Source organism: Petaurus breviceps, unplaced genomic scaffold (genome assembly GCF_028583685.1).
Source record: "Petaurus breviceps papuanus isolate PSGF00001 unplaced genomic scaffold, PetGlider_PUasm1.0 174, whole genome shotgun sequence".
NCBI classification, from domain to species: Eukaryota; Metazoa; Chordata; class Mammalia; order Diprotodontia; family Petauridae; genus Petaurus; species Petaurus breviceps.
The window spans coordinates 72,609,886-72,622,445 of record NW_027185761.1 but is presented as its reverse complement, the minus strand read 5'-3'; the positions used below and the strand labels follow the sequence as shown (position 1 = coordinate 72,622,445).

At 44.8% G+C, this 12,560-nt stretch overlaps 1 protein-coding gene across 2 annotated transcripts in view; it reads left to right on the top strand.

Moving 5' to 3' along the window:
• Positions 1-12,560, top strand: part of GLI3 (GLI family zinc finger 3) — a 286,634-nt gene that overhangs the window by 194,102 nt on the left and 79,972 nt on the right. For both annotated transcript variants that reach the window (XM_069084396.1, XM_069084397.1), the window contains 2 exons: positions 3,246-3,451; positions 11,182-11,331. In XM_069084396.1, the coding sequence (XP_068940497.1) occupies positions 3,246-3,451; positions 11,182-11,331 (356 nt within the window). The remainder of the gene's footprint in view (positions 1-3,245; positions 3,452-11,181; positions 11,332-12,560) is intronic.

Here is a 12,560-nt window from a genome sequence, read left to right as displayed (position 1 = left end):
TCCATACCTTCCTCTCTCCTTCCCTTCTACCTTCCCTCTCTCCCTTCTTTCCCTCTACCCCTCCCTTTCTCCTTCTCTTTCATTCCTTTCCTATTTCCTTCCCTTACTCTTTCCTCTCTCTATCCCTCCTTCCCTTTCTTCTCTACTCCCTTCTTCCCTCTCTTTTTCTACCTCCCTCCTTCCTTCTTTCCCTTTCTTACTACTTAGCAATTGATAATAAATTCACCAAAAAGTTAAAAAAAAACTGAACATTTATTACCTTAGATGTGGAAGAACTCAGAGAGAATTATGTGCATGTCAGCCTGCAGAAAACAGACCTTCAATGTTGCTTTAGGGAGTTTCTGAAAAGGCTTTACTCAGCAATAGAATTTGCAAGAAGTGCTGGGATTAGGAACATCCTTAATTTATCTGCTGCTGCTGCTGTTGCTGCTGCTGCTGCTGCTGCTACTACTACCACTACTACTACTACTACTACTACCACTATTACTATTACTACTACTACTACTGCTGCTGCTGCTGCACACTGAAGAGGAGGTGGAAGAGGGAGAGGAGGAAGAGGGGAAGCAGAGTCAGAAGCTTTGGTTGTGAACTCACGGATACTTGCTCTAAGCCTAAGTCAGATATTTACTTTCTGTGGGACCTGGAGAAATTCATTTGACCTTGCTCAACCTCTGTTTCCTCACTTGTATGATAGGATAATAATAGTGCCTTCCTCACAGGGTTATTGTGAAAGTAAAATAAGATAACAGATGTAAAGTCTTTACAAAACTTATATTTCTATAAATAAAGCCAGCTATTATCATAATGAAGGTAGCACAGTGGCTAAACCTCTGAGCCTGGAGTCCAGAAGACCTGTGTTCAAACTTAGCCTTAGACACGTCCTCGCTGTGTGACCCTGGGCAAGTCACAACCCTGTTTGCCTCAGTTTCCTCATCTGTAAAACGAGTTGAAGAAGGAAATGGCAAGCCAGTATCTTTGGCAAGAAAACCCCAAATGGAGTCATGAAGAATCAGACAGAACTGAGCAAAATTACTCTTGATGATGATTTCTATTATTTCTATGACAGATTTGAAGAAGTCAACATTATGCTTTTCCTTTAAGCTAGCCAAGAGAGCTTGGTCACGGATCTCAGCACTGACCCACAACATCTCTCCAGGGGACTTTTTGGGGCTTCTCACAGATAAGCATGAGTCAGAGCTTTACTACGCCCTGTAAAAATGTGTTTCTGTCACCAGGTAAATTTCATTGTGAATCAAATGCCAGGATTGTGAGTAGATTTCAGTTTCTGTGCCAGTTCTTATTTTTAATGACTGGATGAATATGCCTTTACATGAGATGGGGGTGGCCAGGGTAAGTTGGAATCCCTTCCCATTATAAATCAGCTTCTCTCATCTTCTCTCCAGTATTAAACACTCCACTCGGCCATTCAAGATACTTTCAGAGGAGTTGGCGATACCTGCTTTCCAGGGATGGTTTTCGTTATTCTCAGCTCTAAAGAGTCATTTGTGTATCTGGCCTCTCCTTTGCTGCCAAACTGTAACTATCACAAGCAGAAGTATTTGACTCGTAGAGATTCATAAGAAGGAAGAAACAGAAAGACACACAAAGAAATACACTGAGACAGAGATGGAGATCCAGGGAAAGAGACAGGGAGACAGAGACAGAGCTCTAGACAGAGATACAGAGAAACGTATGCATGGAGATGTAACACAGAAGAATAAGAGTGTGTAGATATCCTCTCACCCCATGCCACAAACCCTTTTCAAAAGTGGAGGGGAAGTGGACAAACCAGTGTGGGTTTCCATTCGTTATGGTTGCTAAGCTGAGGCCTCCATGGGACTGGCTTTTCCCTAAGATTACTTCCTGCCAGGTTTTGGTGAGCTCTGCATTCTTTTGGTCTTTGAAGTGGGATTGGAGGTTTGGAGTTGGATAAAAGCTACCCCCACCTCACCTTGTTCTTCTGTTCATTCTTCAACCCATGCCTTCATAGCAATTTCCCCTTCCCTCTCAGTCTTGGTTCATGGGAGCCACCCTTGGTTCATGGGGAAGTCAGTGGACCCCAAAAGCATTGAGCCAGTCCCAGGCAGGCCACATAGATCATTTGCCCAGAGACTCCATAGCTGCCTCTCATAAAAGAAGGAATGTGGCTCTGGGCAAGTGGGCCCTTGGAGACACCTTTGTCTGATCTATCTGGTGACTCCAGGCCTGCTTCTATGGGCAAACACTGGAGAAGGGGCTCAGGTCTGTTGCTCTCATCAAAAAGCTGTAAGAAAAGATGTTTTCAGGAGAAGCTAGTTATTCTCATCAAGTGAGATCATAAACTCCTGCCTGAACTCATTATCATCGGGACCTTGGCATGATCCAGAGCGCCCCATTATTTTCCCACTAGCCAGGCCCCAAACGCTGGGTTACTGATTGCTTGCAGAAAGCAGCTAATCAGGGAACAGCATTAAAAGAAAGAAAATAAAACAACTCATGCCTGCAGGAAATTACACAGATTGCAGCACCATCAGGGGAAAACAAAAAAATGTATATTCAGTGTAGTGAACCCCAGCTCTGTGGGGCCAACTTTATTCCCTAGGATGGTGACGCAGGAAGCTCTTGCTCTGGTCACAGGCAGGCCATGTGCATCTTTCCTCAATTCCTGTCCTCATTTTTCCTCAATTCCTGGACCAGGATAAAGCCTGGCCTTCTGGACCTCTCTCACATAACAGGAGGCTCAGGGCAGAGACCTTCCCTTTGGGGTGTTTGACTCTCACATATTACGAGCGCTAAGAATTCAGCATCAATTCTAAGCAGCCAGTCTTCACCTCCCCCTCCCAATTCTCTCCAGAGGGCAAAGGATGAGAACCGTTCTTCAGAGATCAGACTTGGGACTTAAACATACTGTGGGGTCAAGAGGAATGGACAATGGAGCAAAGAATGGCATCTTTGTTTCCTGAGATCTTTAACTGGGATTCCCTTTTGTCCTGGTCTGTGGTGAGGTGTGGGGACACACATGCTGTCATGCTTGTTCTCACCTATTCTGGTTTCTGAACCAAATCATGGGATGTCCCATGGGTCAGTTCTCTTTCCTGAAGTGAAAGTGCAGGAGCCAGCCTGCGGTTCCTGCAGTGACTCTGGGGGCTTGTACTACCAAGTGTGGATGCCTGAACTTCCCCAGAACTTTTATGTTAATAATGTTTTCCCTGATACAATCCTCTACTTACTGTATATCATAATGTTTCTCTTTCTTTTTATTCCAGGCCTTCTGCTTTATCAAGTAGCCCAACATATTCTGACCTGCCCTTCATTAGAATCTCCCCACACAGAAACCCGGCCGCCACTTCTGAGTCACCTTTCAGCCCCCCGCATCCGTACATCAACCCTTACATGGACTACATCCGCTCCCTGCACAGCAGCCCATCTCTGTCTATGATCTCAGCAGCCCGGGGCCTCAGCCCCACTGATGGTGAGTCTGTGACCAACAAGGATATCAATATGTCATCTCCTCTTCCTGGACTGCAAGCTTCTCTGGTAACCCTTCCCCTGTGAGAATGTAAGCTCCTCCAGAGTAAGGACTGTCTTTTTGGCTTGTGTTTGTAGTCCCAGTGCTTGGTAGAGCATCTGGCTCTCATAAGCACTTATCAAGTCTATATTCTTCCCTCCTCCCTCCTTCCCTTCTTTCCTCCTTCCCTTTATCCCTTCTTTCCCTCCCTCCTTCCCTCCCTCCCTCTTTCTTTCCTTTTTAACATCATTTTGCATTTGTCATAAGGAGCATGATGAGTCATTTAAAGATGCCTATACCCAGACTGGAGGTCAAGGGCTTCTCTGGATCCTTGCATATTTGGAGGATGTGTTTGTGTTTATTTAATAGTGAATCACATCTATTTTTAAATAAAAAAATTATGTTTCCTTGCCCATCAAACAACAATCAACAAGCATTTATTCTGCACCTACTTTATGCCAGGCATCTCCTCATGCAAATTAACATGTAACCTTTCTCTAAGAGATATATATTGAGAAGCTATGACAAAAGTCATGGTAAAGTAAAACATCATCATCAGAAGTCTGTTTGCATTCTCCCCCAAGTGACTACATAGTTTAGGGGAAAGTAGGCTCCAGCTTAGAGAGAACCCATATGGCCAAAGGGCACTCACAGTTCCTGATAATGAAAAACTCATTTCTCCATTTATAGAGTCTTGAGGAAATTCTCCTTTTGTGCATCTCATTTGTCTTTACTGCCCGTTGTGGATTCTGACATTAGCCATTGCTATTACAGGGTCACTCTTACCATTGCTGATGGTAAGTCCAAAGCTTCCAGCTTTACAAAGTTTTCAGGGACTTCCTTGCAGGGATTTGGCTAGGACTGCTTCGTGACGCTGGCCTTCTATTTAGAATTCTGGATTCCCAATTGGTTTGCTAGTTTTAATCCAAATCCCCGAGTGAGAGACTGATTTTCTTCAACTTTCCAAGCCAATCAAAATACACTTCCTTTTTAGCATCATCTCATCTCATACATTGTCTAGAAGCATTTACATCCTCCTTCCCCCCTTCTCTCCCTCCCTCCCTCCCTTCCCACCCTTCCTTCTTCTGTTCCCCTCTCCCCACCCTACACAGGATGACCTTACCTTCCACATTAACTCTTCCATGAGCCCAAATGGAGTGGCCCAGACCCTCACAGAATAGTGACCTAAAATTCTTAGTTTCACTACCTCCCAGGGGCAGCCCATCTTTTTGGAGAGTGGGGGCACAGGCTGGAGATGTAGCCTATACGCCTAATAGCCCTTCACCTTGAGAGATGAAGCAGGTAAAAAAATATTGCCCAAGCAGAGATGAGTTTGAAGCAGAGTCCACATCATGTTATTTACTTTGGACAAGAACTATGATTTCATTGTGATAAGGACCTCCTGGTAAAGGGATCTCCCCTCCCCTCCTCCACTTGGTCGTTGCTGGAGAGTCTCACTGGGGCAGTAAGAGAAGAAACACCTTCTCCTGCGCTTCTCAGCCAGAGTGTGTCACAGGGGGGCCTGACTTCAAGGTCAGCTCCTCGGCTGTGCCACAGCACAATCCCACGTTGGGAGGAGAAAGTGCAGTTCTTTTCCTGGCTCCCTTGGATACTTGAGTTTCCCATGGTCGACTTCAGCTGTCAAGGGGATGGGAGGACAGGGAAGAGAATCAGGAGACACCAGGAAAGGAAGCTCTGATCATTATTACATCCACAAACAAGAGAAGGGGAGACAGAGTAGCTGAGGGGAATGTAGGACCGGGGCCAGGGAAACCACAACACTTCCAGATTTGGTGAATTTCCCCTCAAGGCTGGTGTAAATCACGGTCCTTTTTGCCCTTCCCCTACTTTAATTATATGGGTTAGGAATGAAATGGATTTAATTGTATAGCAGCACTTTGATGGCCAACCTAGGCTGCTTCCCTGCCTCCCAGGCACTTAGCTAATAAATAATAAAATTAGAATAGCTTAGTTTTCTCAGTCTCACATGGATTATTTTATCTAAGCCTCGTAGAAAGCCTTTGAGGTTAGCGAGTTTGGCGTCATCAGGTGGCCTAGAAAGTGAATACCATGTCTGGTATTCAGAGGCTCTGGGTTCAGATCCCCCCTCTGACCCTTCAAAACTGTGTGGCCATAGGCAAGTTATTTGACCTTTCTGTGCTGCAGTAATGCCATCTGTAAAACTAAAGGGCTGGCTTCAGATCAGAGGTTTGTAACCTTTTATTGTGTAATCAATCCTTTTGGTGATCTGGTGCAACCTACAGCCCCCCTCTCAGAATCTTGTTTTTAAATAATTGAAAGAAATGGCAGATTTCAGTTAGAGGTTGGTACAAAGTGAAGATTATTTTCCCTCATCTGAGTTCACATACCCACTGAAATCTACCTATGGCTAGAATCACTGAACTCTTGGACCCCTTCTGGCTCAATGTCTCATATCCTCTGACTTCTCTGGGACTTGGTCCCCACAGAAGATCTATAAGTTAAATGGGAGGAATGGACTAAATCATTGCTTTTGGAGGAAGAAAACTCAGGATAAAAGAGTGAAGTGGCCCTCTGGGGTAGCCAAAAACACTCTGGACTTCAGTTTAAGTCTCACCTCTGACACTGGCTACACATGTGGCTTGGAGCAAGTCACTTTACCAAACTGAACCTTAATTTCTCCATTTAGAAAATATACATAGTTATCCTGGCAGTACTGACCTAATTGGGGTATCGGAATGAGGAAACATGTAGATCACTTTAAAGATTGAACCTAGTCTATAAATATTGGCTACTATCATTATTATTCTCTTGGAACCTACCATGGTTTCCATGCATAGAAAATGCAGGAAGAGCTAGAAGAGAGCCCCCTCTTCTCCACTCCTCCTTCTCTTACATCTCCCAGGTATTGCCTTCTGCCACTCTCTCCTCCTTCAGCCTTGTCTCCCATGAAGAAGTGGCTCTTGACTTTGCCAAGGTTAACCCTCTACAAGCACAAGTGATTCCATTCCATCCTATCTCCTACAAAGGATTGCCTCCCCTATCATCCCGACTCTACCCCTTATCATCACTACCACCATCATTCATCAACACCACCATCATCATCATCATCACCACCATCATCATCATCATCTAATATAATCTCATAATAATAATCTAATATAATAACTAATATTTGTATAAACCCTTAAGGGCTAGGCATTGGACTAACAAATATGATTTCATTTGATCTTCACAATAATCAGGGTAGATAACTAGGTGCTTATTATTATCTCCATTTTAGAAATTAGGGAACTGAGGCAAACAGAGCTTAAGATGACTCCCCAGGGTCATACAACCAATAAGTGTCTGACAATAGATTTGAACTTAGCTCCTTCCCTGGTACCTACAAATATGTTTGAATCTTGAACCATTCATTCCCGCTAGTTATCTTTCTAGAACTCTCCAGCCTTTGGTGACTAAATTCCTTGAAAAGACCATACAATTAGTGACTCTGCTTCCTTTCCCCTCCCTCTCTTTCTAACTCTCTATGGTCTGACTTCTAACCTTACCATTCAACCCAAAACAGTGTCTCCAAACTAACCAGTATTCTCCAGTTACTTGGCCTTTTTCTCCTGACCTTTTTCTACCGCTCATCTTTCTTGACTTCTCTGACCCTATCAGTGACTATCTTCTCAAGACCTGGTCCTCTATTGGTTTTCATGGCATTTCTCCTGGTCCTGGTTCTCCTCTTACCTCTCTAACCTCCCTTTTTCAGTCTCCCTGCTGGTTCTTCACTCATGTCACAAACACTAATCATGGGAGGCCCTCAAGGCTCTCATAGACCCTCTTCTTGTCTCTTTCTATTCCCTCTCATTCAGTCTTATTAGCTCCCCTTGTTTCTTTTTTTTTTTAAGCAATTGGGGTTAAATAACTTGCTCAAGGTTACATGGCCAGTTATTATTTCTGGGTGTGGTGCTGAGTATCTGAGCCTGAATTTGATCCAGGTCATCCCGACACTGGAGCCAGTGCTCTTACTCGCTGAGCCACCTGGCTGCCCCTAAGCAATTGGCATTAAGTAACTTGCTCAAGGTTACATTCCCAGGTGTTTCTGGGTGGGTGCTAAGTGTCTGAGCCCAGGATTTGATCTCCAGGTCTTCTTAACACTGGAGCCAGTGCTCTTACTCGTTGTGCTACCTGGCTGCCCCAGCTCCCCTTGTTTCCATGATCACGTCTATGCAAATAATTCTCTTATTGATACATCCAGCCCTAACCTCTCTCTAATCTCCCATCTCCCATCATCTGTTACCTCTTCAATCCCTTGAACTAGATGTCCAATAGATAGTTCAAATTTAGTGTGTTCCTACCAGAATTCATTCCCTCTCCCCTCCAAGTTCTTGCCACTTCTCTGCTTTCTTATCACCATTCCAAGCACCACCACCCAGGTTCTGTCATCATCATTGTTATCAACATGGACATCCCAAGCAACTCTTCACTCTATTACTTCCACCCAAACCAAAACTTGTTGTTTCTACCTCAAGCACCTCTCTGGTCCACTCCACCTTCTTTTGGATGATGCTTTTACCCCCTGGATGCAGGTCCCCATCACCTCATGCCCAACTATTGCAATAGACCTCTTATTAGCTCCCTCCCTGAAGTCTTTCTCCATTCCAGTCCTTCTTCTACTCAGCTGCCAAAGATATCTTTACAAAGCACATATCTGATCTCTATGCTCAGTAAATACCAAGGGCTCCCCACCACCTCCAGGATCACGTCTGAGCTACGCTTTGGCTTTGTTTTCTTACCTCTCCAGTCTTCTTCAGCCTTGCTTCTTTCTCTGGCCTTCTAATGCTAGGCTTCTTGGTGTGGCCTCCCACTGCTCTTTTTTTGCATTGACTGCCCTCCTACCTGGAATGCTCCCCTTCCTTTTCTTTGCCCTCTGGCTCCCTGGGCTCCTTTCAAGGCTCAGCTCCAAGGTCAGCTCCTGTGAGAGGCCTTTCCTGGTCCCCACCTCACTGTGGCTGACACCTTCCTCTGGAACTTCCTTCTGTTCAGCACTATTATGGAGCATACATATATTTTAGGTTGTTGCCACCATTAGAATGGGCACCTCTGATGACAGGGTGTGGGCTTTTGCATGCTTGGAACGTAGCCCAGTGTTGACATATATGGTCAGCTTTTAGCATATTCTTGTCCAGTGACTGTGTTCACAGGGACACGATGCATCTGGATTTTTCTCTCAATGATCACTTGAAAACATTCCAAGTTATTTACTATCCCATCGACCCCAGACATTAAAATCTCAATAACTTGACTATTGCTAAGGAAATCACTGTATTTTTGTGGATCTTGGAAAAAAAAAATCCATTCCAATGGCAGTTCCTCCTCATACAAATGTCGTTTATCTCTTGTGTTCTCCCTGCGGGCCTTTATGGGGCTGCTGTGGGTTTCTCCCAGGCCAGGGAGCCAGTGTTATTGTTAGTTAGCCCAGACACTTATGTCAGAAAACTCAGGAAGTATTTTAAGTGTGTCTGGAAAGATCCTCTGGTCGTCTACTGCGGGAAGAAACTTTCAAACCAGTGGCTTGAGATAATGAGCTACTCCGTCCTCCTTTGGCAAACATATGTTCTTGCTTGTTAGCGAAGGCTGGGGCTGATTGTGTTCATCTCAGACATGGAAGGAATTTTCCACAAGGAGCTAAAGCAAGAGGGCTTTTTGGGCTGGGGGTTATTTTGTTTGAATTTCTTCCTTCTGCCTTTCCCTCATCCTTCCCAGTGATTTTAATTTCAGATCAAAGAATTGCCTTAGGATAGAGTTCACAACTGGGGAGAATATTCAGTGACTCTCACTGGGAGACACAGACTGTCCCTTGACATGAAGTCACGGCATTCCCCCAAAGCTCGATGTCACCCGCTTAGGTCTGTGATTTACTCACTCTGATGCTTCAGATTGTGAACATGCTGCATCCTCCCTGTAGAATACAAGCTTTGGGAGGGCAGGATTCTGAAGCACTAATAGTTAGCATGGGGTCTGGCACACTGTAGGCACTTAGAAATTTTTATTTTGGGCAGCTATGTGCATGGGGATTTTTTTCAGCCTTTTTTTCAACCTTTCAACCTTGCCACTTTCCTATTGCCCAAATTTTGGACCAAAGCAAAGAGAGAGATAAAGAGATGGGCAAGCCTGACTCTTGATCCCTTCTAGAAAGGCAGCAGAAATAGGCTGAAATATGAGCTTATATCCTTATAGCACTTTGTATCTGCCAACACTTTCTGGATCTCATGCCCTTTGATCTCCACAATTGCTCTATGAGGGAGAAAGTGGGGCTACAGCTCAGTTTCCTAATCTGTAAAATGGAGATATTCCTGTCTGGTCTGCATCCATCTAAGGGTTGTTCTTTTATGAAATATCACATCTATGTGAAAAGGTTTAAGCAACAAGGGAGATGCCATTATAGGAGCTACAGAAACAGAAGGGCATTTCCGGATATATCCTTCACATCGGCTTTCTGTCACATTTGCTGGAAGTGAGATATATACATAAATACACAGATATTTTGTCTGTTTATATATATATGCTATGTACATATAGACATATGCACATATTATGTACATATGTTGTATTGTTTGTCTTTTGTTCCTGAAGAAGACCCAAAGCGACATCACAATGTTGGGGTAAAGGTTTAGTGTGTCCAACTGTGTCTGATCAGACCAGTACGAGCTCAGAAGGCTGTGCCACAGGTTGGACACAAATAGTGAACATTTGGGATGGAGATGTCTACATATGTACACATTTACCCATAGGGCTATGAGAGGATGAGTGAGTCTGTGTGCTTGTGGCAAGATTTTCTTGTGACATTTTTCTATGTGACATAATTCAAAGAGATACCCTCAAGGGTATGGCCAGATCTTATTATGGTAAAATCTTGATAGCTGCATGAATGGAAAACAACTGAATTCTCAATAGTTTTGTAAAGTCTCTAGTATGTCTCAGCTTTGAGCTGGGTGCTAGGGATATTAAAACAAGAATTAATAACCCCGGCTCTCAATGAGCTTACTTTTTTCCTGCACTGAAAAGAATTATTATTATTTTTTTAATTTGTCTTTAGTTTCACGTAACAAATAGTACTAGGAGCTAGGTGGCACAGTGGATAAAGTGTTAGGTCTGGAGTCAGAAAGACCAGAATTCAAATCCAGCCTCAGATACTTACAGGCTGTGTGACCCTGGGCAAGTCACTTTATATTGTTTGCCTCAGTTTCCTCATCTGTAAAAATGAGCCAGAGAAGGAAATGGCAAAACGCTTCAGTATCTTTGGCAAGAAAACCCCAAATGGGGTCACGGAGAGTCAGACATGACTGACCCATGAAACAACAGCAAAGAGAATCTTGCATACACCCCTTAGCTAAGTGTTGCTTTGGGCTGGGCCTGCTTTAATGATTAGATTAGTGAAGTCATCAGCATCACTCCATCCTTATCTGCTTTAATTTCTTAAGAAGTAGTTTGCTCTCTGGTGTTTGCTAACCATTCCCTCTGAATGTACCTAGCAAACACCTGTTTTCTGATGCCCTCTGGTCCTGCCTAGGTAAGGAGATCAGCACTTCAAGGTGGAGTCTGGGAAGGCCTGAGGTTTTACTGTTGGGACTGCTTGCAGACTTGGTCTGGTTGGAGGGTCTTGACATCGCTGCTTTTCTTGACTCTTGATCGATAACCACACGTGACACGTTGCTCTCTTGCAGCCCCCCATGCAGGGGTCAGCCCCGCCGAGTATTATCACCACCAGATGGCCCTGTTGGCAGGCCAGCGCAGCCCCTACGCAGACATCATTCCTTCTGCAGCGGCTACCGGAGCGGGGGCCATTCACATGGAATACCTTCATGCCATGGATAGTAAGTCCAGTGGTTTGGGGGCGGCGTGGGCTGGAGCTTATTCCTGCAACAGGAGCGATGCTGTTTTCATTGCGCACATTTCCTCGCATGCTTCCTTTTTCACGGTGAACTTTCCTGGAAATCCATTGTCATCATTTCCTCTGTGCTTTATCATGGAGCCAGCGGGCATATAACACTTGAGGACTCAAAGAAAAGTTTGACTGAGTCATCCGAAGTTTATTTCTATTGCTAATCAGTTGGTCTGAGGGAGAAAGTGCCTAAAATGATGAGTCAGAGCAGCGACTGCCCGCAAGGTGCCAGGACCTGGGAAGAGCATCCATGGACCCCTCCCAGTTCCGACCTTCCCCGGAGCATCTCCATGGTTTGTTCGTGGGTGGCTGGTGGTAAGGCTTCCTTAGGACTAGCTCTGCACATTGGTGTGATGCTGGGAGCTCACGAGGGCCCTTTCTTTGGCCCCTGGACTCCCTCTCACCAAGAGAGCTGAGAAAAGCCCTGGACAGGGATCCAGTTTGCTTCCCTTTTTACCAAGGAGAGGCTCTTTGCTCATGAGGTCATCCCATTTGAATTGAGTTTGCAAGCATTTCTGAAGGGTCTGCTCTGTGTGCTGTGCAGAGTATGATTTCCTTAGTTAGTATTCCTTCTGGTCACATTCTGGCCCATGGCCCCTTCCCTTACAACCACTCTCTGGTTCCGAGAAGGCCAACTCCCAGAGACAAGTGGACACCACAGCAGCGATCGTTACCTAAACATGTTGTCTCTTTAATATTTTAAAAAATCCATTATATTTCATAACACATCTCCTTAGAGTCCAGGGGACTGTGGTAAACTTCTCTGTGGCTGTGGAATAAGTTTGTCCACCTGTCATTTTTGTCAGTCCTGGTGAGTCATATCTGGAAGCAACCAGTCTCTACATCACACGAGAATGTTCCTTTGACAACCGTGTTAACTGCCCCTCCCCCCTTTGTTGTGTCTTGGTGGAGCCACTCGAAATAAAGGTAGTGGGAGTGACATTGTATGGTCAGGAGACCCGGGTTCAGGTTCAGCTCCTCTCTTTCTGGGTGGTGGCTAAGCCTTTGTTCAAGCCCCCTGTCCCCTGCTAGGCTCACATATTTCCTCTTAAAAATGGAGGTAATACATTCAGCCCTAACTACTTCATAGCCTTGTTGAGAGATCACTGGAAATGGCTTTGTAACTGCAGAGTTCTTCTTCCTTCATCCCACTATCACCAT